We start from the raw sequence: 27,433 nt of genomic DNA, 5'->3' as shown, positions 1-27,433 counted from the left end.
CCCACCCATGAATAGACAAATCCTTTAAGTCTTCTAGTCTCCACCTATTTACCGAGAAAGCCTGTAAGCAGGTATGGACTGGGGATGAAATTCAGCCCTGGCATTTGAACTCACCCAGGCCCATGTTGTCCCCGTCCCCATGAACCAGATGGGATATATTACGAATATTACCCTGGATGTACAAGACCAATATGTATAATGATACCTGTGGCTGCTGGGGTAAGTGACAGAGTCAATGGCTTGAGCCCCGTCACAACTCTTAACAGTATGGGTGACTTGAGAACACCGATTCTGTTAACAACATAGCAGGCAAGGCAGCCCACAACCAGACAGGCCCTTCTGGCATTTGCCAGAATTGCCAGATGGCCAGTCCGGCCCTGCCTGTGAGTCCTGCTTCCCCCTCCCACTGCATGTGAGCGTTATTTTTCCCAACCAGAGAAAGCTGATAAACCCACATTCCCCCGTCCAATCATAGAGAAAGTCTGTAATACCCATTTCCCCCCATCAACTCATAATAAAAGCCTCAGAGTCCTCCTGTCCACTCATGGAAAAATCATTTAAGTCCATCTTCCCACACTCACTCATAAAGAACGCATGTCATTATTACTTCCCCCTCCTTTCTTAGAGAAAGCCGTTGCATTCTGCTCACATACAGCGGCGGACAACTTTATGAGTTAATACTCAGAGGAAAAACCTGTCACTCCAAACTGTGTGGGCGGAGTCATCAGGACTCACAGGCTTTTTCTACGAGTCCTGGCTGCTTTTCGGCAGGTTTTTACATAAAAAATTGAAAATAAATAATAGAAAGTATATATTGCCGAGATCAGCGCATCTTCCTCTGTGCTATGCTCCTCTCAGATAGGAGATCCGACATACTCACTTTAATCCAAAATGTATGATTGCTTACACAGCTCCGATGTAAAGAATGTGTTTCCATGGTAATAGACTGGTGTAAAATTCCTGCAGACATAAGGGACAGATGGAAAGCAGTACACGACTACAGGATCGGACGACACATACACCGTGTGTTGTCATTATTGTATTTGTGCCTTTATTTGTTGAGTTTTTGCCATTTTGCACCTTTTTTTTGTTGGCCTCATGTTCATCTTTCCATTTGTACATCTTTTGAAGTCTATATTATGTGTTTGCTTACTTGTTGTGTTTTTTTTTTTTTTTAGTTTTGCAGTGTGTCCCCCTCCGGAGTGATTTTATGTACGCACGATATTTTAGTGCAACTTTTGTGCCATTTTAAAAAACTTTTTTGCACTAAAAGATTGCAAGGAAAAGGTTACAGATGCAGATAAAGACAAAATTTTGACTTTACGTAAAATTCATGAACTGCATGCAGCATTTTGAAGAATTTTTTGCCAAAAAAAATAGCGATGAACACAAAGCAAAAGCGACGTGAACAAAATTTTGCAAATAAAGAATCGGGGCCACAGCAGCTGTAGAAACAAAGCAGTTAGGATTTTTCTAATTAACGCCAACTACAATGTGGCTTCACTTTTTAATTTGAAAGGCATGAAGAAAATGCTTGTGAATGGCGCACATTGCCCTTAGATAGCTCAGCACTGTGCACCCCCTTTAATTATCTGCCAGTAATTGAAATTCAACAGCCTTCCATTATACAATATAATAGCATGCTGCTTGAGGACAAGTCACGGCAGGGTCCTTCCTACTAAAGAGATAGGGAAAGGCCATACAATAGGGTCCAAAAAAAGAAGTAGGGGGCTAAATTGCTTTCCCTGCTTGCAGTGACACTAGATAGCCACCACCAGGGGGAGCCGACAGCCTACAAACGGAGACAATCCCATGTAGTCCGCTTCTAGCCCTATAACGCCATATGCATCCATCGCCCCCTAGAGGTACGTATATTGTGAAATTGACCAGAACAGAATTTTAGACTTGCAACGGTGGCATGTTACATTTATAGGGACTCCCAGTTCAGAATGAGCCTTGATTAATTTATTAATTACATGTATATTAAAGCTTTCCAATAACTGGCACCCGTAGCAGACAATTAGCCGCCGGAGCCAATTATTAAACTTCCGTCAATAACTCACTATTCTACTTTTCATTGTACGTTCTCATGTGTTTAATTAACTTCCTGCGATCCTTCGCTCAGTACTGGCAGCTCGGCGGATTACTCCGGGCCGATAAGCTCAAATAAGTGAAGCAACAAAAAGTCTGCAAGATAAACAGGAAATTTCCTGGATTTTATTAAATTTCTGCCATTTTTGTAAGGTGACGGCTCGTTATCTAGAAATATAGGGGTGAATTAATTTACAGAGTCTGTCCTGAGAAAAACGATTAATAATCGCAGTGGACGGGCGAGGCGGCTAATTGGCCTTTATCTGCCACCTAATGTTCCTGTGTAGGGTGCACGTCAGCAGATTCTCTCCATAGTCCTCATCAACGTCTCTCTGTATAAAACCATATTTCACGTTCACCCTCAGGTAGCTTAATTGGAATGATCAAAATAATGATTAAAAAGCGCGGCGGATCTCAGCACGCTCCCCGGACGGCGGCTGTCAACATCGAGGCGTCTTATATTTACAGTGCAAATCTGCTAAAAAATAAAAAGTTACTGCAGAGGCTTCCATAGATCAGATACAGGAAAGGCTGAGGACCCCCACCTGACAGCCAATATCAAACCAGGCATGCCGGGTAGCATTTCTGACTGATGCCAATCCCAGGTTTCATATATTCTCCCACTATATCTTGCACTGTTGTCTGGGAGAGAATAATAATAGCAATATTTGTTCAGATCATCCTGCATAATTATGTCACAACTACCAAGATACCCACACAAGTGGAGCAGCTGCAAACAGAAACTGTACCACCATGCGGCAGTGCTGTTCCAAAGAAATTTCTTGTTCCTTTAGAAGCTGCTTTGATCTGCTGCTCAGCGAAAACTGTACTCCATATTCAGTTTCTGTGCAGGAATTCCCCAGGACTATGAAGCAGATAGGAATTCCCCTGTCTGAGCCTATACTGTGTTTGAATGCAATGTATGGATCTTGCTGAGCAGCAAATGCAAGCAGCATCTAAAGGAGCACTGCAGTATATTGTTGGGGAGAGAAGACAGAAAAATAAGGCAATGAAATATATTGCAAAAATTATTAACTTTGCAATGCCTGGAGGATATTTAAAGGGAAAAGAAGCTTATTTAGTTTCTCTTTGGTGCCGAGAAACCTTTGTTAGAAATATAGTTGTTTTTACCGGCAATATCAAGTTCCAGTAATTTTGTATTTTAGGGCAATGTACATGCAGTTGCACGATTTGCTATTTGGACTGAATATGGCTTGTTTGCAAGTCGGCCAGTCCTAGGAATATCAGCTATGACGAGTCAAGTACAGGATTGCTGCTAGTGGAAAATTGCCACAGAAATGGAAGTGAAGAGATAGAAACAATCATCTGTTAACCACAGAGAGTCAAAAGAAAAGGTAAGAGGATACTGCATGAGATGGGCTTTGTGCCCAGTACTAACCTCGTGCCAACATATTCCACAGCAGTTCAAGATACATGAGAGCGCACGTACGGTGTTGAACGAAGCTGACAAATTTGGAGGAATAAAAAAAAAAAAAAGTGGCCGGAGTCACCACCTGTGGTCTGAAGCAGGGCTGTGGATATGACAAGTCCACATTTCAGATGATAAATGTATCATTACTTGGGGTCTAATTATTGGGGTCTCCACCATTCTAGAGAACAGGGAGATTAAAGTCCCCCGTGTCAATGGAGTGGTAGTGGTTCAGCTGTAGAGCCCCCTACCAATTTCCAAATGTGAGAATCAAGAAAACTCGTGTGAACAGAATGGTAATTACGGAGCATGTGCAACCACTGGTCCATTAAGTGTCTATGGGTTGCACATGCTCAGTAATTACCATTCTATACACACAAGGATTCTTGATTCTCACTTTAGGAAATTGGTGAGGGGCTCTACAGCTGGACCTTCTGCGGTCATACATTTATCATCTTCCCTCTGATTACTTATTGGACAACTTCTTTGATATACTTCTCTGACGTTAGGCAATTATACTTGGACATTTTTAAAACTTACACCCCACATAAACCCTAAGCCCTAAGAAAAATATATGTTCTTGAGTAGCTTCCACTGTCCAGGCGAGACCCCAGGGCGCCGTCTCGTGACTCGTTCTACAGATGAATGATGCACGTCTGTGGGAATGGCAGGTACATCACACTCCGATCTTCTGAAAAAAATGTAAATGCCAGACGGGGTGACAGTCATTCCGCCGTGCTAAGGCGCCATCCATCTCTATTTTTATCCATATTCAACAGGTTTCCTAGGAATACGTTCTGGTGTTTATGTTAATGAACGTGATCCTCTCTGGCATGAGAAGGGCGAACAGAGAAGGCACCCGTGTCTCATATGGCCTCTCCATAAATGTGTCCATGTCGGTTATGTAGATTTCACAATACAGAAAAGTAGAGGGGAAATAAAGAGGAGAAGGAGCGACATTGACAAACAAGATGCCGTTTTGTACGTTCGGAATCCAAATTGGCAGCAAAGAAGAGACTGACAATTTCCGGCGGAGTCAAGTGTACAACATGAATGCAATTTAATTCCGGCAGCGGGGTGAATAGTAATGAGCAGCTATTGTGTTTGGAGCCATGCTACACAACTATATTGTGGAAATGACAATCCTGTTGTTATCGAGTTCCTCCGATTTAGGTTCCCTTGAAAATTGAGTTTTAGTGGTTTTAGATACATTATTGTAATGGAAATGACTTTTTACAACACAATAGTAATCAACAATGAGGGTAGATCAAACATCCATCATACATGGAGATGTCACCGTGGGTATAGGCAGAAGTTCTGGCAGCTGAAGGGGTCTCCGCTGCCAGGAAATGGATGGAGAAATGAAGAACACTGAAAAACTCCGTTTAGTGAAGAGCCGATGTTTGCCCTCATCATCTCTTGCCTTGACTACTGCAATACCTCCTCTGAGGCCTCTGAAACTAACACTCGGGCATCCTACAAATCTGTACTTTACTCTGCTGTCCGATTTATTCCCCTCGCTACACCTCTACCAATCCCTTCACGGGCTTCCAATTCAGTGAATCCAGTTTAAACTACCATCAATGATTTACAAGGTCGTCCATATTCCGTCTCCTCCATACATGTCCAAAATAATCTCTCAATATCTTCAAAATCAGTGTCGGATATGGTTGGCAAAGGTCCACCAGTAACATTGATGCTTGGGCCCCACTGTTCAGCTACCTAAAAAAAAAAACCTGACCATTGTACACCAATCTACTTCTGCAGATGTAATATTAATTTGGCTGGCTTGTTTAATGAATTATTAGATTTTATAATTTTCTGAAGATTGTGAATAAAGAGTAATAGCACAACTCATTAGCACTCCTCACTCCTTCACAGGGGCCTACCAGAGGTTTCTCCTATGCGCCTGTGGGCCAGTCCGAGTCAGTTCCTAACACGTAATCTCCGGTCCTCACAAGACCCCGTCTCCTCTTTTACGGAGCATCTCCAGTCCTGTGGAATCCAGTGCCTCAACACATCCATTGTTCTCCAAGATTGAAGCTTCAGATGCGGCCTGAAAATAATCCTCAGAAACCCCTTCCGCCTGCGATGACCCTGCTGCACCCCACTACCACCAGAGCTGCTGCAACCCCTTTCACCCCTCCGACCTACTGCTTCCTTCCTCAATACCCTATAGATTGTGAGTGTTTAATGGCAAGGTCCTCTCCTCTCTGTACCAGTCTGTCTCTTGTTTTGTTTGCTGCATTTTATGCTTTTTTTTCGTAATTATTTACAGTATGTATCTAAATCCTCTTTGCATATACAGGACCATGGAATTAACGGTGCTATAAAATAAATAATAATGCTTACAAGAAACATCCTTCATATTATTGTACTCTTGCGGGTTCGTCAAATACTCATCTAACTCACAAAGGTCACATAGAGACTATATAAACATAATTGCACCCTTGGATAATTAAGGAGCTTAGTTTGGTAAAGTACAATCAGTTACATTAACTTATACTGGCGTAGCTGTAGCCAGGTCCATGAGTCAGAATGAGTAGAGTATTATGCACCGTATCTCTGAAGAGGACAGATGCCATTTAGCATATATGGCGCCGCACCTTACTGAATAACAGTGTGGATAGAAAACAAATTGGAAGGCAACACTGCATTTTACTGACCTATAAATGAGTGTGAATAAAACTTTATGTGCAATGTCTGTCAGTCTTTTTCAAACAATTTTAAATGTTCTCCCTTTTCTGATATTAATTACTCTGCACAAGTTGTTTGCATTTATACAATACATTTATATTTTTGCACCTTTGTATACTTGGGGAGCTTAGTTCTATAAAACAGAATATCCATTAAGCTTATTAGTATGTGTTAACATTTTTTAAATGACTTATTTTTTTTTTTTTTAAGCAGACCTGGTCCAAAAATCTCAGTGTGCACATACCTTTATTTACAGCCTTATTTTAGTCCTCATGTATAGGATGACTGACATATAGCTGACTATCTTACTACACATACTACAAGCTTTCACACAAAACAGATCCATTTTCTTAGTACAGTAAGCAATATAGAAATTATTACATTACCTTTGTGCACTGGCTCCACTGACCCCAGTTAGACATTACACATTCTCCCGGGCAAGAAATGGCGCATTCCTGCTTGGATGAGGGGGATTCCAGGTGATTACAATATGTATCATTTACAAAAGCATCCTCGGCATTATCAGAAATATTCACACATCTAGGAGGAAACAAATCAGTTGGTTCATTAGTACTCAATCATCCAGGCAATAAGTATGTGATGTATTGGTAGATACTATAAATGTGGGCTGTCGTGTGGATGTTCCACAATCAATGTAGGTGAACATGGGATATTTTTATTTAATGGATAAGCACATGATAGAAAGAAAGGGAGAAAAAAAAATGGGGCAGGAAGGGTCAAAAAAAGAAATAAGAAATACATTTGGGAGCAGGTAACGAACCACCAGTAGAATCCGCTCCATAGCTTCCAATAGGGCTGAATAAGATGTTAAATTCATGAAAAATCAATAATATTCAGAAACATGCAGCAATTTCTGCTTTACATGTAAAATATTCTGGATCATAAGGGATGTGTAGTTTAGAAAACCCAATTTATGTACCACATCATGGAGTTCAACTTTTGGCTAGAAAGGATATTGGCTACAAAGATTACAGCTATTGCTAAGGTTTCCATCAGAGAATATTAGATCTATGGGGGTGCAAAAACTGACATTACAACCAATGGGTAGCAGTCACTGCCAGGAATCACAGAATAGCTTCTACAAGCCTGTAGGAGAGGTTCTTCGTTACCCGGCAAGGTCTGCTATAAGTGGTGCGCATTGCAGCAGCGGTCAATGTGTCTACATCTGGCGGTTATGGCAGCCGTATAATGGAGGTGCCTAATGCCACAACCCCATCAAACCGATAGTGATGACCTATCCTATGGATAGGTTATCAATATGATGTGACTGGATATCCCTTTTGATGAGTAACAATTAGTTCCATTTAAGGCACAGGGACCCACTAACACTTGCAAACAGTTGTGCTCTACAGTACAGCAATACGCCTGAACATATCAATGCAGGGAGACTAAGAAGAAAATAGTGTCACTCACCGGTGGAGACAAAACTTGCCTATTGCACCAAATCTCAGATGAGCCAAGCATCACAGACATGACATCTGACGTTTCGTATCAATGGACGCTTCCTCTGGGACTCAGGAATGTTGGCCAGATGAAGCATCAAGTAAAGCGAAACGGCTGTTGTCTCGTGTGTGTCTGCACTGCTCTCCCCATCTGTGATATAGAGCAATAAATAAGATTTGTTTCCATTTTTTTTTTTTGTTTCTCTGGACATAATGAGAGCTCTCTATAGCACCACCATTCATGGTCCAACCTTCTGGTGTCGGATAATGTTGGCTAATGAGGACAGAACTGGGTCCTACATCAAGAGCCTAAACTCTCCAACTCCATACCATTTCCATTGACCTTCAGCATCAAGCCTATAGCCCACTTTGAAATTGATGATAGATCGAAATAATAAAAAAAAAAACATTTAAAAAATAAAAAAAAAAGTTAAAATTGTTAAAACTTTGCATGAAAAGCTATGAAAACATTGCAGGAAATCTCTCCACTTTGTAGCTGAAAGCAATTATATAGCAGAAGAGAAGAAAACGTCTTTGAACAGATAGAGTCCGTAGTGATGATGAATGAGGTCTCAGGAGGCGCCGCCGGCTCACTGGAACGGCCCCAATGGATGGGATTCTGTGCCGGCTAGGCATACATACATGTCCCATTTGATAGCATGCCCCCTGCTCTTCTGCCTACATTACCATCACATGCATTTTACTGGTCTATATTTCATGCTCGCTCTGAACGCCAAGTGAATTCATGTCAATGAGACGCCGGCAATTTCTCTATGTAAATATAATCTAAGTGCAGGGATAAAGGATCGGGTGGATTACATAGTTCGGGCATTGTTACATATTAACAAGCGAGTTCCCCAATAATCCCACACGCAGTCATTTGTCATGTGGATTACAATACACAGATACTCCAAATAATTCCGTATTTTAGGGTACAGGGTTCCACTTTGTCAATGGTATAAGATTCATTAGTAAAAATATGATTTTGTAGATTTACATATACTGTATATATGACAGTATTTGCATATGTTGTACACATTTTCTAAAATGTGTTCATATATTGGCATTGTTACATAGTATTGTAATATGGAACCAAACTAATATCAAATATTATATCAATCATACGGATACTATAGAGATCCAGACAAATTAGGGACAAACTGGCTGGTCATGACTTGCCCATTTCCCTGAATGACCCAATTTCCCTGGCCATCCAGATTGATTTCAGGTTTCAGGAATGTTCCAGAGAGGTGTACTGCCCGTTCAGGAGCCGCTCTTTCCTCAGCCACCTGTGGCAGCTGTCCTTCCAGAACCTATGCAGGTCAACCGCGTTAAGCCGGCTGTCTCATGGAATTACTCGCTTTACTGAGACTGCCTGTTTTGACTGCGGTTCGGAGGGAATTTTCTGTCAGCAAGCCATGGTTGATCAGTATCAGATTTTCATCCGATGCCTCCAGAGTGCTTGATTAGTGTTGACTGTTGATGGAAGTGCCCTGTCCGAGGCAGTGTTTTTTGTTACTGAACTGGTGGAGCTTCGGCTAGAAGGGCTGCACATGGAGAAGATTGCCTTCTATATGTTGCCTTGTCTGTCACATTCACTTCTCCTGGGCCTTTCATGGCTTCAAAGTCATGAACTTGTCCTAGACTGGAGATCAGGTAAGGTGGTTCGTAGTGGACAGTCTTGCCACGAAAGTTGTCTTGTCCCTCCCTGTCCAGTCTTGCCGGCTGACAAGAATATCAAGATGGATGCGCTTTGTAGGTCCTTCCCTTCCTCCGGTCAAAGGGATGACCCACATCTTGTCATTGAGCCTTCCAAGATAGTCATTGTGGCTCCATTCGTCTTGACTCCGATTCCTCCAGGGAGTTAGTTTGTGCCGGAATCTGATGAGAAGCAAGTCCTGCTGGGCTGGTCATACTGGGCGGAAACAGACTTTGTGACTTATCTCGCGTGATTATTGGTGGTCAACAATGCAAAGGGATATTATGGAGTTTGTCTCAGCCTATCCTTTCTGTGCCTGTAACAAGACTCCCAGGCAACTCTCCTCTGAACATATGAAAAGGCATGCCAACAAGAGATACCTGGATCATCAAACATTCAGTAAGGAGATAAGCCAGTCATCATAAGTCCCTTCTTCGTGGATCCGAGTACCACTTCTGCAGCAGACAGCTCTGAGGAGGTCTTCAAGGCAGAGAGCATCTTGGCCACAAAGAGGGTAAGAGGAAAAACCTTTTTACTTGTGGATTGGAAGGGGTTCAGTTCCAAGGAGAGATCATGGGAACCCATGGTATGCCTCCGCTCCCTTCCCCTGGCAAGGACGCCAACTTACTCACCACCCTGATGGCACGTCTGTGTCTCCTGCCTCCGCTCCTGCTCCCCAGGGTCTGTGCATATCTGGCAAGTCTCCTGGCAGTGTGCTTCCTGTCGCTTAAAGAGACAGTGCACACTGTCATAAAGTGTCCCCAGCCAATAGCTGGGAGACACTTACTACTTAATGCACCTCCACCTGTTGGGAGGTGCCTGAGCAACATTTGTGCAATTAGTTTATACTTGCCTGCATGCTGTGTTAGGTCCCTTTGTCTAATCAGATCCTGCTTTGTTTAACCTGTCAAGATAGTCATTGTGGCTCCATTCGTCTTGACTCCGATTCCTCCAGGGAGTTAGTTTGTGCCGGAATCTGATGAGAAGCAAGTCCTGCTGGGCTGGTCATACTGGGCGGAAACAGACTTTGTGACTTATCTCGCGTGATTATTGGTGGTCAACAATGCAAAGGGATATTATGGAGTTTGTCTCAGCCTATCCTTTCTGTGCCTGTAACAAGACTCCCAGGCAACTCTCCTCTGAACATATGAAAAGGCATGCCAACAAGAGATACCTGGATCATCAAACATTCAGTAAGGAGATAAGCCAGTCATCATAAGTCCCTTCTTCGTGGATCCGAGTACCACTTCTGCAGCAGACAGCTCTGAGGAGGTCTTCAAGGCTGAGAGCATCTTGGCCACAAAGAGGGTAAGAGGAAAAACCTTTTTACTTGTGGATTGGAAGGGGTTCAGTTCCAAGGAGAGATCATGGGAACCCATGGTATGCCTCCGCTCCCTTCCCCTGGCAAGGACGCCAACTTACTCACCACCCTGATGGCACGTCTGTGTCTCCTGCCTCCGCTCCTGCTCCCCAGGGTCTGTGCATATCTGGCAAGTCTCCTGGCAGTGTGCTTCCTGTTGCTTAAAGAGACAGTGCACACTGTCATAAAGTGTCCCCAGCCAATAGCTGGGAGACACTTACTACTTAATGCACCTCCACCTGTTGGGAGGTGCCTGAGCAACATTTGTGCAATTAGTTTATACTTGCCTGCATGCTGTGTTAGGTCCCTTTGTCTAATCAGATCCTGCTTTGTTTAACCTGTATCTTGCTTGCATTCCTGACCAGTATGCTATCCTGAATCTGCACAGTTGGAACCTGTACCAGTGGCCATCCTATCCTGTCTGGGACAAACAATCCGAACCAGCATCCCTGACCCATCGGGTCAGCTGCTATGGACACTGCCCTGAAATGGCACCTGGCAGCTACCTACCGCACAAGCCTGACCTCCCCATCAGTGGCTCCAGTGAATACGAGGTAGCTGCTTAGTTACACCCCTTCAGGGTAAGCCCAGCCATAGCGAAGTGGGTTCACAATCCATAGGCATTACAATAATTAATCATGAGGACCAGGATGAACAATGCTATGAGTGCCACATAAAGAAACTCTTAAAGTGGTACAGTAATTTCACCAAAGTTTTCCATGAGCCGTCTTTTATTTTTAATTTTATTTAAAAAATATGCCAGGCCACAAGTTGCTTGTGCTACTGTGAGCAGCCTGCGTTCCCTACATATGCTCCCATGGCTGCAGTGTCTCCGGACTTGTCTCCCATCGAGCACATCTGGGATGTCATTACTCGGTGATTATACAGCAGCTGCCAGCAGTGGATCTTGATGATGTGCCCAAGTGCAGCCGAGGCTGTAAGTGCTGGGATTTCTGCACATACTCCATACTGAATAATTTGAGATAATTTGTAAATTTTGTTTCCATTTTTTTTTTTTATCATTTGCAGCTAATTAACATGTCTAAGGATTTCCATAATTGCATACATTTTCGATCTTGGTGTTGCAAATTGAATATTGAGAAGTGTAGGTACTCTGGATAATCAAGTTTGGACATTTCTGCAGCTTTTTTTCCTCCTGAATTACAGCCCATTTGCATACACGACTCATTTCTCAATATTTACACTCCGAGTCATGTATAGAGTATGAAAACGGCAATATCCTTCATAAATCTCCATAACCTTCAAACACACTCCCAATTATTGTATTCATACGTTATATAAATGTCAGCCGCGCGGGATATAATCTTGGGCTAAAAAACATTTCCGGAATTTAATTAAATCTAAACATTGTATTTTTATTATTATTCTCAAACCCCATAAACAGCAATTTCAGGGTGATGATTTAACGGCCACATCACAATTCATTAATGTGTAGAAAAATTCTAACCAACGAGTCACCTGCTTGAAAAATAAATGAATCAGTGCCGGGCCCGGCATAAATATGTGCTTTGATGTCCTAATGCGGCCGTTCTGATTACCAGGTGTCAGTATCAGACGCTGTCACTAATCAATGAAATGGATTAACTTTTGTTCTTCGTGCCAAAGAGTTTATTTCCTGTCCTCGTGCTGCCGAGATGCCTGGAGTCACTACAAAAAGTTGTCATAAATTTGTCACAGCCGCTTCACAAATGACTTAAAGGGCTCAATCAGCTTAAAAAATATAAGATATATGGTAACAGACTCCAGCTGGAGGATGGAGAAAGCCACAAGAACGGGACGAGGGGACGCCAAGAAGCCTTCCTCCAGTGGCCACCACTGCTTTCTTTGCTGGTACACTGTATTAATTTAGTATTTTTATTAATTTTGTATTATTCGGTTTAGTGCCACATCTTCACCTGTAGACGATGACATCACTAATAATCACCATAAAACCAATTTCTGTAGTTGTCCTTATGTTAAAGACTCCACCAATCCTATTCTTTACCTGTAGATTAGGTGTGAAGACATGGGCATTCCAAATTCCCTACTAGAAAACGACGACATCATTAATTCTGACCATTTAAAATGAGCAAAATGATTTGCAGGACCCTGGTCTAGCCATCACGTTAGTATTCCCTGGCCGCCAACTGATTCTTACCTGCCAGCATCGTTGGCTTAGGTCATGATTAGTCGTTGGGAAGGTCATAGTGAATTAAATCAATTTACAGGACCCTGGTCCAATGGTCACATCAGTATTCCATGGTTTTCAGACGGGAGCGCTATGAAACGCCTCCTACCTACCAGCATCCTTGGCTTATGTCTTGATTAGCCGGCTAGCCGCGACATCATGTGTGCCGCACTCCACCATGATGTTGTCGAGCCAAGCTGGCTAGTTAAAAGAGTAGGATGTAGGAGGCATTTCATAGCTTCTGAAAATCATGGCATACGGAAGTGACCAGGGTCCTGCAAATTGATTCACTTATCTCTACTGAACGTGTCTACCAATGACATTCCCAACTGTCTCCTACAAAACCGTGACCTCATTGATCCTCACCTGGTGATCGATGGCATCACCAATTCTATTCTAGAAACTCATGACATCACTAATCCTCATCTGGTGACCCATGGCATCATCAAATCTATTTTAGGAACTCATGACAATGTTAATCCTTACTTGGAAATCCATGATAACAATTTCCTACTTGAAACCCATGATATCACTAATAACTTGTGGACACATGACCTTACCAATTGTGCACTCGAAAACCAAGGCATCATTTATCATTACCTGGTGACATCACCAATCATCTACTGGGAACTCCTGACATCACCAACTTTATTCTAGGAATTTATCCCAACACTAATCCTCATCTGGATACCGATGGCATTAATAATTTCTGAACAGAAACCCACGATATAGCTAAAACTCAATACTTGAAAACTGCTGTCACATTCTTATTTCCTAGAAAATCCTGACATTGCTGATTCCGACAAGGTGACCCATGACATCAATAACAGTTTACTAGGAACCCATGCCGTCACAAATCCTAAAATTGGATATCAATGATATCACTAATCCTTACATGGTGTCCAATGACATCAACAATCCTATTTTAGAAACTCATGAACATACTAATACTTTCATGGAAATCCATAGAATCCAAACATGTCCCACTAGAAACCAATAAATCACTAATACCCACCATGTTGTCTCAGGGCATTAGTGATGCTTTCCTCAACACAAAACCAGGACATCACTTATCCTCAGCTAATGACCCATGACATCACCTATTATGATCTATGACATCACATTCTCAGCTGGCCATCATGGGTGCCCCTACTTGTACACCCCTGGTAGTTTTCGGAGCTGCCCAGTCTATATCTACAATGTTGATCATCCAGGTGGCAGACACGAGAGGCCAAGGTTCACGTCTTGCAGTAATGGAAATGTTGTGCACATTGATGAATGAGTCTTCAGATTAATATTATTCAATCTCTACATCCAGACTTCTTTAGCGAGTCAGATAATAATCTGTTTCTGTTCAGCGGCAATAACCTGGGTTGAATTTGTTAACCGATGTTACAAAAATGTCCTTTATGCCAGATAATTAACTCAGCCAAGGCATCTGCCGTAGAAAAACAAGTTTTGCAAACCTAGTGGTATTATCGCACTGTGAAAAGAAGACAGCTTGGCAAGTTTAAATAATATTTCAAGAGCTGCGACACTTTACATAAGGGCAAGAAGAAGAGGCCTCTAAAGAGTTAAAGCACACCTGTCATTTCAGGTGACTTTTCAGAATAAGCCATTCTGGGTGATGACGTGAGAAATAAAGCAATTTCTGGTCATTATAGGACTTGTAGTCTGTACTTTCTTCATCTTTCCTTTCTGCATTCTCCATCTCCAGTTTTCAGTTGCCTCTGAGCTAGTGAGTAGAGACTGGCTGCTATGATGTCTCCCATACACAGTGCACACAGAAACATGGAGTGCTACCATTAAGGAACCAGATAATCACCTCTTCTTAGCTATTCGGGTCTGTAAGCCAGCCATTAATGGTGCTTTCTTGCCTCTGCTGTGTCAATTACAGGTTTGCAAACTGCTCTCTTCAATCAAATTACCCGATAAATGTTTCTGCTGTTCTAGTGCTATCGCATATTCACAACTCTGCTGTTCCTGTGTGAACCTACTCTGCTGCTGCAAGGTTCCAGAGTGCGGATCCATCTCTGGTGTGCAATTGCATCTCTTCTACAAGATTCCAGATCGCTCATACATCTCTGTTAGGCTACGTTCAAATTTGCATTGGTGTGCGCAGCGTCGTCGACGCAACCAACAACACATATACACAACGCTGCATTTTTTGATGCATGCATTGACATAGACTAGTAATGTTAATGAATTTTGGCGCAGGGAAAACGCTACAAGTAGCGTCATCCGCGCCCTGTCTGGTGCGTCAAATTGACGCATGCGTCGTAAAACGCAATAGAACGCATACCGGCGCATGTCCATGCACCCCCCATGTTAAAGAAAGGGGCGCATGACGTATGCGTCGATGACGCTGCGCCCAACAACGCAAATGTGAACGTAGCCTTATTCCTGTCTGCATCCGCACCCCTGCTGCATCTAGTGCTTCCAGCTCCGCTTTGTAACATAGTAACATAGTAACATAGTTAGTAAGGCCGAAAAAAGACATTTGTCCATCCAGTTCAGCCTATATTCCATCATAATAAATACCCAGATCTACGTCCTTCTACAGAACCTAATAATTGTATGATACAATATTGTTCTGCTCCAGGAAGACATCCAGGCCTCTCTTGAACCCCTCGACTGAGTTCGCCATCTCAGATCTGCCTAACCCTCGTAGATCTATGTGCTATCCAGCAGGTATATCCCAGCTGCATCATGGCCTCCGGCCCCTGCTGGTCACCCATGATTTATGGGATGGAGAAGCCCATTACAGACTCGTTTATTTTAGATGCCAAATCTCTATAATGTCCTGACGATGTTCTCACAATGTGTTACATACGGTATATATCCCTTAAATTTGGATCAGTCTGCTCTGACATATTAGAATGTAATATATTGACTTGCTGAAATGAAATATCAGTAGAGAAAAAAAGCATAAAAAACTGTGTGTCAGATCTCTATGGATCATCAGTCATTGGAAGTGTTAGTCGGTGACAGCGCCACTCACCGCGCTCTCCTGATCTGTATTCCTGCCCCGCAGTTGGCCGTCTTCTCCTCGCTGTGCAGTTTGCAGGCAGACCACGGCTCCGTCACCCACAAGTACTGATTGCATTCATTGTAGCATGGGACTGCCTCATAGACCTGTCAGGAGACACAAAAGTGCCGGGCGTAAACAACACTATTCAGAGTTAGCAACGGTCAGACCCGCACCATTCTATACAACACCAGCTTTTCTGGATATATATACATTTAGGGGCCCCAGTACATATGTCATACAATCTGTCAGCTGCCCCCATTACATAAAATGCAACATTAGAATCTGATCTGCAAGAAAACGTTCAGAAGTTCCTTAACCCTGCTGTTGTCTTCGGTCAAAAACGACCGTCCTTGAACTTCAATATTCTTTAAAATATTCAAGATGCGACTCTGAAACCCGTGGCCGACCGACCCATCCTCATTTAAGTCAATCAACCACAAGTTTCAGAACCGCATCTTGAGCACCCCAAAAAATACCAAAGTTCAAAATCGGTCTCCCCAGACCAGTGGTCCCCAACTCCAGGCCTCGAGGGCCGCCAACAGTGCAGGTTTTCAGGATTTCCTTAGTATTGAACAGGGGTTGGAATCATCACCTGTGCAGATGATCACATTACCACCGATGCAATACTAAAGAAATCCTGAAAACCTGCACTGTTGGCGGCCCTCGAGGCCTGGAGTTGGGGACCCCTGCCCCAGACCGAAGATAACAGCAGGGTTAAAGGGGAAGTGTCAGCTCTTCTGACTGGTCTGTTTAGTAGCTACTTGCATTCCCCATAATGTACAAATTCTGCATCATCTTTTCTCATTACTTTATGTTGAGTCGTTCTTCTGTTCTTCCTCCTGGACATTTATGAGAAAAAAAATTGACAAATGGGTGTAACAGTTCTCTTGTCAAAGAGGTGTGACCTTCCACAGCACTGATCGGACAGAGTCACAGTGCGAAGATTCGCGACTCAAACTCCTAACTGCAAGAGGTCAATGTAATCAGACGTTGTGACGGGGTGTACGGCAGAGCAAGAAGGGACAACAGGCCGAGGGATGATTCAACAGATTTATTATCAAGAACGCTGGAATAACACATGCAGTTAGATCTACAGAGTCCACAATTAGTCCAATGGAACAGGTTCAGGGGCACCTCCCGATAATCCTTGTGCCAGGTAACAAAGCAATAGTCCACAATTAGTCCAAGGGATCCCAAAACAATCTCACGAACGACGAGATATGTCCTCAGCTCAAGTCTCGCCCCGTTCGCTTCCGCAGTCCCAGATGGACATGGGGTCTTGCCTCAGCTAAGAATCCCCACTCCTTCTCCTTCAAGGATCAACTCACATCTGATCTCAAAATAAGAATGGATTGTCTGAGCTCCTGGGATCCGCCCATGAAGGGGGTAGGGGTTGCACCTTCTATTCAATGGTTGGGTCCACCAGAAGATTCTAGACTGGTGGGCTCCAGGCAGTCTATGTAATATGTACATTTGACTAGCCACCTGCTGTGAGGAAGAATGGCTATTCCTCCACTAGTGATGTTGACAAAGCTTAATTACATTAGAGCTTAGGGATGCAAGTATTGGGTGAAGGAGACATATTGTTACAGGTGAACTCCCAGCCAAGAAAATACATGAATTACAGCTAATAGACACCAGAGAACAGTTACATACATCAAATGGCGTATTATTCAAATACAGGACAGGGCAAAAGTACATATCATGACAATCCCTTCCCCTCCCAATTCGTGTACGTACTAGGGACCTCTACAGGTCACTGGTTAAGTACACACAGGCAGAGCGTAACTTACATGTGGCTTCATGCAGCCACGAATTGGCATCGTAGCTCTCCCACATCATTGCCCAGGAGAACATCTGCAGGCAGACCACCCATCACCCCAACCACACATCGCCTGACCCCAAAACCAAAGTTCAGATCCACAGTGGCTGTGGGAATAGTCCTCCATTGTCCACCAGCCAGTTCAATGACAATCCCAGGTCCTCGATGGATTGCCTCAGGCCGAACCACTCGGGGATCAGCCAGTGTGAGGAAAGCCCCTGAGTCACAAAATCCAATAAGTCTCTGTCCATCCAGCACGACCTCCTGCAAGTGCTTACCTCGATGAGCAGAAGTCGTCATAGCTGCGGGTCGCACACCATAAACTCCTAGTGGTGCAACATGGGTGGGTGAGGCACTAGGCCAGTCCTCACGTAGTGGTGACATGTCGTCCTCCATGGCACTTGGGTGTACATAATTAATAATACGACTGGGTACAGGATTAATCCTCATTTGAACAGCTGGGCAGGAGGCTTGCAGATGCCCCGGCTGTCCACATCGATAGCATCTCTGCTGGGTCTCACTCCATCCAAGGCGTCCTCTTGGGCGAGGGGTAAGGGAATCTGGAGGCCGGCTCCCACCTGAAGGTGCTGTAGGGGTTTGAGGACGAGTTCTCCATGAGCTGGCTGGGCATGAGGCCTGCAGATGCCCCGGATGCCCACAACCATAACACCTGCGCTCTGCTACTTCCTCTCCTCGTCGTATTCCAGAAAACGCAGTAGAAGCAACTGGAGGTACATTTACACGGGTATCAGCATGAGGTGGTGGCTTAGAGGAACGGGGAACAATGGGGACAGAAGAACAGGGGGCCACCAGTGTTGTGGAGCTGGTAGGCCTCTCTCCATCCTCCAACAGAACCCTCCACTGAGGCTTGATGGTGAGAGCCTCATCAGCTAGAGCTGCAGCTTCCTCCACAGTGGCTGGTCTCCTCTCACACACCCATTCCCGGATCTCAGCAGGGCACTTGAAGTAAAACTGCTCTTTTAGGATAACCTGGAGGAAGGTCTCCCAGGTTAAGGCCTCATCTGCCTCCAGCCAGCGATGACATATCTGTTTGAGTCTGTGGGCATACATCTTGAAAGACACTTCCTCATCACAGGCTAAAGTACGGAACTGAGTCCTGTAAGTGTCTGGGGTAACAGCATAATATTCTAGAATAGTCCGTTTAATCTCCGCATACTCACAGTTCCCCTGAGGGTCCATAGCTCTATAGGCTGCGGCAGCTCCACCCTCAGAGCCCCACCAGATGTCGGACTTGCTCCCTTTCCGGGACTTCCATTAATCGACACTGATGCTCAAAGTCCTGGAAGAAGCCCTCAATGTCGCCTGCAGCCTCATTAAAGGGCTTGAAGTCTTTGCGGGACACTCTGGGGAGTTCCCTCATGGTGGGTGCTGGGGTTACAGTCTGTCTGGAGCTTCTAGCTGCTTCCAAAGCGATCTGCCTCTCCAGCAATGCCATCTCCTGAGCTCTGTCCTCGGCTCTGTGAATGGCCTCCCTCTCCCTCTCCTCGGCTCTGTGAATGGCCTCCCTCTCCCTCTCCTCGGCTCTGTGAATGGCCTCCCTCTCCTCGGCTCTGTGAATGGCTTCCCTCTCCTGAGCTCTGTGAATGGCCTCCCTCTTATCGTCCATGGTGGCCTCTTCTCCCAGCAATGCCAACTCCGCCTCGTACCACATAACCCACTGACTTTTTTGGGTATTTACCTCCGGCTTCAGTCTTTCCTCCATTTGCTGTGAGGGTCCTTCCTCAGCGTCATCTTGCAGGCGAACTCCTTCCAAAGCCTCAATAAGCTGCTCCTTGGAGAGTCCCTTAAAACGGACTCCTACTTCACGGGCCTTTGATTGTAGGCTCCCCAAAGTCCAGTTCTTGTACTCTGCGGTGTTGGTTCCCGATGTTGGGCCATTGTCCTCCATTCCTTCTGCTCTGATCCCACTGCTTGCCACCAGTTTGTGACGGGGTGTACGGCAGAGCAAGAAGGGACAAGAGGCCGAGGGATGATTCAACAGATTTATTATCAAGAACGCTGGAACAACACATGCAGGTAGATCTACAGAGTCCACAATTAGTCCATGGAACAGGTTCAGGGGCACCTCCCGATAATCCTTGTGCCAGGTAACAAAGCAATAGTCCACAATTAGTCCAAGGGATCCCAAAACAATCTCACGAACGACGAGATATGTCCTCAGCTCAAGTCTCGCCCCGTTCGCTTCCGCAGTCCCAGATGGACATGGGGTCTTGCCTCAGCTAAGAATCCCCACTCCTTCTCCTTCAAGGATCAACTCACATCTGATCTCAAAATAAGAATGGATTGTCTGAGCTCCTGGGATCCGCCCATGAAGGGGTAGGGGTTACACCTTCTATTCAATGGTTGGGTCCACCAGAAGATTCTAGACTGGTGGGCTCCAGGCAGTCTATGTAATATGTACATTTGACTAGCCACCTGCTGTGAGGAAGAATGGCTATTCCTCCACTAGTGATGTTGACAAAGCTTAATTACATTAGAGCTTAGGGCTGCAAGTATTGGGGGAAGGAGACATATTGTTACAGGTGAACTCCCAGCCAAGAAAATACATAAATTACAGCTAATAGACAACAGAGAACAGTTACATACATCAAATGGCGTATTATTCAAATACAGGACAGGGCAAAAGTACATATCATGACAGATGTTTCCCAGGGTAATAACAGAGTCCCATCACGTAAAGGGAGAGTGTCATCCAAAGTATAGGACAGCATGTGGTGTAAAAATAATACATCCCAAGGTGCAAATAATACCGTACTGCCAATGATGCCGTAGTGAATGATGGGAAATTTCCAATCTGAAGCTAGCAGAATAGTGAATGCAGCTCTGGGGTATAATACAGGATGTAACTCAGGATCAGTAATGTATGTACACAGTGACTGCACCAGCAGAATAGTGAGTGCAGCTCTGGGGTATAATACAGGATGTAACTCAGGATCAGTACAGGATCAGTAATGTAAAGTATGTACACAGTGACTGCACCAGCAGAATAGTGAGTGCAGCTCTGGGGTATAATACAGGATGTAACTCAGGATCAGTAATGTAATGTATGTACACAGTGACTGCACCAGCAGAATAGTGAGTTCAGCTCTGCAGCACAGTATATGATAAGTAATGAAATGCATTTTCAAAGTTGCTCAACTTCTTACATGGAACCATTCTATATGTAATATTGCGGCTTTCGATCCCAAGACATAATAGTCCATCATGCTGCGTGCGTCATTCTATTACATAGGACGACCTTGATTGCCATACACTCCAGTCAGTAAGTCTTGGGAGCTTTCGTAAACATGGATATTTATTGAGAAGTTTCCCGTCATTTGATGAGATGTATGAAGTTGATTTACAACGATATCTGAAGCAGGTTTCGATTGACAGACTCGAAGGAAACCTTCTCCCGTACAACAGACGGCCTTAAATGTCATCACGTTGTATTTCATTTGACAGAGACTCAAAACAAGAGACAGTCTGTAGAGACAAAACTAATCATTCCTTGGAGATATCAGAGGCCTGGGAAAGCTGGAATCAAACAGAACATTTACATATTTCACATTTCGGTCCCATCACATGTGTGAAATCTATTTGAGATAGTTGGATTTGGAGTCGGGCGTCCTCAAGGTTTGTGCTCTTTGAAGCTCCATATGGCAATAACAAGTATCTTTAATACTTCAACATCAATTATAAACACACTCGGCCCAATTGGTTTCTAATCCGGCAGCTCGGCACGAATCCCCTGTTATAAGTGTCTATGTTCCTTCAGACTTGCCGTATTAGAAATCTTAAGGGACACCGACAAAATATTTTTTATTTATGGTTGTTTATCCAGCTGCACGATTCTTAAAGGGGATCTCCAGCTAGATATGGAAATTAATGTCCTTGGGAAGAAGGTGGGGGGGGGGGGGGTATGACAGCGGACAGCACTGATGTATTAAAGATATTCAGCTTTCTTTTCTAGGATATAAAAAGTAAATCCGGGTTGTTCTTTTGCCTTCTTATCCCATTGCTTTTGTAAGGTCAATGCATGATGGAGCTGTGCAAAGGAGGAAGCTCCCCCCCGGCCTAAACGGGATGTAAATAGGGATGAGTGGACCCATGGAAGTTTGGGTTCAACCAAACGTTACTCCTAAGTTTCGTTCAGGCACCAGAGTTTTACCTGAACCCGAAACCTTTAAAAATTAATGTTAACCTGAACTTTGGAGCTGGAAAATCTCTCTTTTTCTATCTCTATAAGTATATATGTACTAGTATAGATATACTGTATCAATACAATCAATATACCGGTATATATATATATATATATATATATCTCAATAAATGTGAAATATCATGATATTTCAGTTTTCTTTTTTTTAATAAAATTTGCAAAAATTTCTACATTTCTGTTTTTTTTTCAGTGAAGATGGGGTGCAGAGTGCACATTAATGTGAAAAAATTAACTTTTCTGAATTTACCAAATGGCTGCAATGAAACAAAGAGTGAAAAATGTAAAGGGGTCTGAATACTTTCCGTACCCACTGTATGTATATGTTTTATGTGATGTGTGTGCACCTATCTGTCTATTTTAGTAATATCATATAACCAACTATATGTTTAATGAAGGTCTTTTACTTTTATAAATCTATGTGATTATTTACAACCAAACTGTTCGGTTCTTTGTCTCTGATTGATTTATGGACGCTGCCATACCAAATATGTTTATTTTATTTTACATTATTCATTTTCTAAAATGGGGAAAAGTGTGTAATTTAATTTTATTTATTTTTTAACTTTTTTTTCATTAATTTTCACTTAATTTTGTAGCCCCCTTTGGGTCTTGAACCTGCTAGTATTATATGCTGCAATAATACAATTTTTAGGGAAATTACCGGTCTCGGTCTCATTGATAGAACGATAAAAATGGCAGTGATAGGGGCTTCAGTAGACCCCTTGGTGCAATGACAACCCAAGAAAATAAGAACATAACTTTCTTATTGAGGCTAAGAATAGGACGCTTCAGCGACTAGATGGCAGAGATCATCCGGGGGAAGGTGGTAAAGAAACTGGTAAAGACATCTCTAATTTCTCCACTCTGTGAATTTGCCCGATGGTACTCTGGTGGGCCAGCGAAAAACTGCAGATGTGACTGTGTATAAACAAATGGGTGAGCGAGTGTCCAGAAGCCTCCATTACCTCTCAAATGGTTGACTATGGTTGCAATCAGCTGTTCACAGTTACAGAGAATTGCAGCTCTTGAGCACAAACTGAGGCTCTAATAGGTGAAGACTGTGCAGACCTCCAGGTAATGGAATGAAGATGAACGCTTGTTTGGATAGAAATCTTGCCTTTCATTAACAACGTAATCACGTTATGTTATCAGTCTACATTTCACACATTTAGAGTCTGGGGTGCAAAAGTGAAATCTCTCATCGGGAGTCTCCATCGTCAGCTTCAACCTCCATCATTAACCTTATGAAATAGTTGTGCTTTCGCTGTGACATTTCCAGTACAGTTCAATAGAGAACGGCTCTCCAGTCTTGTCTGTGCGGAGAGACTTCAAAGATTGACATTTCAAGATCAGCTTTTTAACTTAAGTTCAGGATCGCTGTAAAGAGAAGGGAAAAAAAAACCCTCATGTCTCATTAAAGACACATCGCCATCATCTAGAGTTAGACACTTTTATTCAAGTGTAATGAATGTCAGCGAGGACAAGAAACCAGGATTCTGCTCGGATCACAACTGGATGGGATTAATCGCCGAAACTGCTCCTCTTACCCGTAGGTGACAAAGTTATCACATACTTGCCAACTTCTAGGGATCTGGGAGAATATGGATTGCATTTTGTTTTTTTTTCCCATTTAAGTCTGCTCATTAACACCAATTTGGTGGGGAGCATCCAGTACCCGGAACTCCCTCTGATTAGCGGTTTTCTGTTTTAATTAACTTCAGTGGGACCTGCGAACCGATCGGAGAACGGCCACTCTACAATGTATGGAGCCGCGATGTTCTGACTACATTCACTGTTTACATTGAACAGCTGATCGTTGGCAGCATCCGTTATCCAACAATCTGATACTGACGATCTACCACCTAAAAAGAAGGGTGTAAAACCTCGTTGAGGAAAGGATGGGATATGGGTCCACTATGACCTGTGATAGTTGGGTGCTCCCTTGGAAATTCGGCACTTTGGCTCACGAACTTCAAGTTATGCCACGGCTGCCATGCCAGATATCAAGTGGTTCAGCTCTGTAGTCCAAGTATTTTATGGTAGGTGGAAGTCACAGTCCTTAGAGTCAAGAAGTTCAATGCCATGGTTGGTTTGGTGCCACAGTCCTGAAGGGCTCGTAATTTAGTGCCACAGTACTAGTTTGGTGCTCCAGGATCGTCTGTGGTGCTGGAGGAATATTCAGTTTCTCCAAATTCTCAATGTTCTTGATATGTCCAAGTTCTTTTCCAGCCCCTGTTCCTGGTATTTAGCTGGAGAATTTGTGCCATAAAGGGACTCTGTCACCTGAATTTGGCGGGCTCTGTTAATGGTCAGATGGGCGGTGTTTTCTCTCCTTTCATGCACCCCTTCCTTTCCCGCTGGCCGCAATATTGTCTTGAATTTGATTAGGTTTCCTCCGTAGTACATGCGTGCGCAATGCAATCTTGCCTTGCGCACGCGCAGTATGCTTTGCCCAACTGCGGGCAAAGCCAAAAAGCATTAATGTGCATGTGCCGGCGCACTATGTCCCGGAACACAGCAAAATACTTCCGGGACATCGTGCGCCGGCACATGCGCACTAATGCTTTTCGGCTTTGCCCGCAGTTGGGCAAAGCATACTGCACGTGCGCAAGGCAAGATTGCATTGCGCACACGTGTACTATGGAGGAAACTTAATCAAATTCAAGACAATATTGCGGCCAGAGGGAAAGGAAGGGGTGCATGAAAGGAGAGAAAACACCGCCCATCTGACCATTAACAGAGCCCGCCAAATTCAGGTGACAGAGTCCCTTTAAAGCCAAGTGTTCATCAGTGCTACAATCCCAGTTTTCTAGCTCAGGTGTTTAGAGATTTAGTGCCGCATTCCCCTGCCTTTTGTAACTTCGCACCATGTAGTGCTTTAGCATAGCCATCCCTGGTGTTTAGTGGCGAGTTACAGTTGTGTGCAATCGGCCTTATTAACAGATTGAACTTTCTCATTTCAGCACCATTTTCTTTATCAATGCACCAAGATACGAAGGCAATGTTCACATGTCCGGTAATCATCCATCAGAACAGATCCAGCAGCAATCCGTTGACAAGGAAGTTGTACATACACAACTTTTTTGTCCTGTAAAAAATTTTAATTATTTTAACAAAATCCATTTTTTTTTTAACATTGAAGTCTATGGAAAACAGATCCGTTAATTAGTCATCCGTTATTCTTCCATTTGAAAAGGATCTGTTTTTGCTCACTGGATCAGTTTCAAATAGAAGAAAACGGATGGTTATTTAGCGGATCCATTTTCCATAGACTTCAATGTTTATTTTATCAAGATCTGTTTTTTTTTTCAAACATTGAAGTCTATGGAAAACAGATCCGCTAAAAAAAGCCCTACGTTTTGTTAGTTTTGAAACTGATCCAGTGAGCAAATACGGATCCTTCTCAAACGGAAAAAAAATGGATGGCCAATTAACGGATCTTGTTTACCCAACCCTTCAATGTAAAAAAAACAAAACAAAAACTGACCCAGTTGAAATCAGTTTTTTTGCAGCCAGACAGAATGTATGTGCCGGCACAACTTCCCTGTCAATGGATAATTACTGAACATGTGGATGCAGCCTAATATAGTGTTAGTAATCTGTTCCCGCCAGTCGGCTGTCATCTGAAAGCTGCGTTCTTGTTTGCGGTTGTCTTGAACACTTAGTGAAGATCAAATCAGTGAACGATAGTGATGTGCACAAAAGGATGATGGATGGATAAAGAAAAAAGGAAATGCTCAAGAGGCACCCTTCCCTACACATACCAAAACTCAAAACTCAGTACCTTTGACTAGACCGCTCACTAAAGGTAAGGATTAGTAATGAGCAATCATGCTCGGATAAGGTGTTATATGAGCATGCTCGGGTGCTAAAGAGTGTCTTCGGTGTACCTGAATAATAAGCTCGAGTCCCCACGGCTGTTCGACAGCCGCAACACATGCAGGGATTGCGTATTTCATTAGCTATGAAAATAATATAAAAAAAAAAGTTTTGAAAACTTTTTGAACAGTTTAATCCATGGATCTCGATTTGAGATAAAAAGTAAAAATGAGCCATGTTAAAGGGATATTCCAGCCAATAACATTCATTCCTTAGTCATTAACCTCTAGACAGTCGTGCCGCTAAAACTTCTCCATGCCATGGTCGTGCAGTTTGGGAAGATGGGCGATTGATGTTCCCTATATTAAAATCGACTGATGGGATTTCTAGCGATCTGGTCTAACATTTATTGCTTATCCAGTGCATAGGTGATAAAAGGTTTCTGCAGGTAATAGCCCTTTAAATAAAAGGGATCCGAGTCTTTATTTAGGCGAACCATTAACCCTTTACCTCCCCTTTCGGGTTACTAATTTAGAAATTGGGTTATAAAAGAGAGCGGTGGCAAGCTCGCACTCACCACTGAACGCATTAGAGTAAGTGCTGGCGTGCGATAAAATATTTCATCAATCATAATTATGACACTTCTTAGAATAATTTGTTAAATGACGAGACCTCTCCAAAGTCATTACTCTTGCTGGACACCGTGAATCACTCATTTTCGCGCTGCTTCGGCAATATTCCCTCCAGTCCAATTATTGAAAGACAAAACCAGTTAGGAAAATGATTTCTTATAAAGTTTCTGTTAAAGATCCTTAAACGTATATTCAGTATATTCACATTGTTATTGTACCAGGACCAACTGATGTGATCTGACTTCATTATTCTTCAGTGTGTGATTTATACAGTTAATATGTAGATTAGACACTTTTTTTTTAATTATTTGGAGTAACGATTATCTACTAGATCCTTACATTTACAAAGTGGAATCATTAACTCTTTGAAAGGGGCTGCCTAGCAAAATACAACTCTTCCAAAGGGACCGGATATAAAAAAACAAACAAACTCAGTCACACTAACCTACCGGAACGCACTTGGATCTAGTGCAGAGACAGGAAACCACAACCGCTGCACTGCTGCAGCCAGTGATTGCCTGCAGCGGTCAGGCGACTCGAGCAGAGAGCTTCATTGAATGCTTTATGGCGATGTTCTGCTCAAAGGCTCCTGACCATGGTTGATAAGTTGGCAAATTTTTCCCTTACCCTGTTGAAGGGGGATTATTTTCTTTAGGGGGGGGAAATAATCCTTTAATGAGTAGTTTGGAAACTTGAATGCAGGGGACAAGGTTGTAGAAAAACTTTACTTCGGATTTTTCATAGTTACAGAAGGAAGAATTACAATATCCGCTTTGAAAGCTGTAGATATAATAAATATAAAAAGTTTGCAAAAAGTAAATTTAAGGACTGTTTTTCCCCCTCTGATGGTTTCTGTAAATGCACATTTTCTCCCACCATGCTTTATTAGAGGGCAGGCATTTCTGGTGTGAGGTCAGAGCTTCCATTAGCCAATCAGATGTCTCCTTTTTTCTGACTCTCCTCCTCTCACACAGCATGCA

General features: G+C 43.3%; 1 protein-coding gene across 2 annotated transcripts in view; it reads right to left on the bottom strand.

Annotated features, from left to right (window-relative positions):
- Positions 1 to 27,433, bottom strand: part of THSD7B (thrombospondin type 1 domain containing 7B) — a 452,200-nt gene that overhangs the window by 62,475 nt on the left and 362,292 nt on the right. For both annotated transcript variants that reach the window (XM_069732875.1, XM_069732874.1), the window contains exons 16-17: positions 15,929 to 16,062; positions 6,604 to 6,757 (exon numbers count right to left, since the gene is read on the bottom strand). In XM_069732875.1, coding sequence (XP_069588976.1) covers positions 6,604 to 6,757; positions 15,929 to 16,062 — 288 coding nt within the window. The remainder of the gene's footprint in view (positions 1 to 6,603; positions 6,758 to 15,928; positions 16,063 to 27,433) is intronic.

This window comes from Ranitomeya imitator, chromosome 7, assembly GCF_032444005.1.
Source record: "Ranitomeya imitator isolate aRanImi1 chromosome 7, aRanImi1.pri, whole genome shotgun sequence".
Taxonomy (NCBI): domain Eukaryota; kingdom Metazoa; phylum Chordata; class Amphibia; order Anura; family Dendrobatidae; genus Ranitomeya; species Ranitomeya imitator.
The sequence above is the reverse complement of the archived record's forward strand: the minus strand, read 5'-3'. Positions and strand labels throughout refer to the sequence as shown.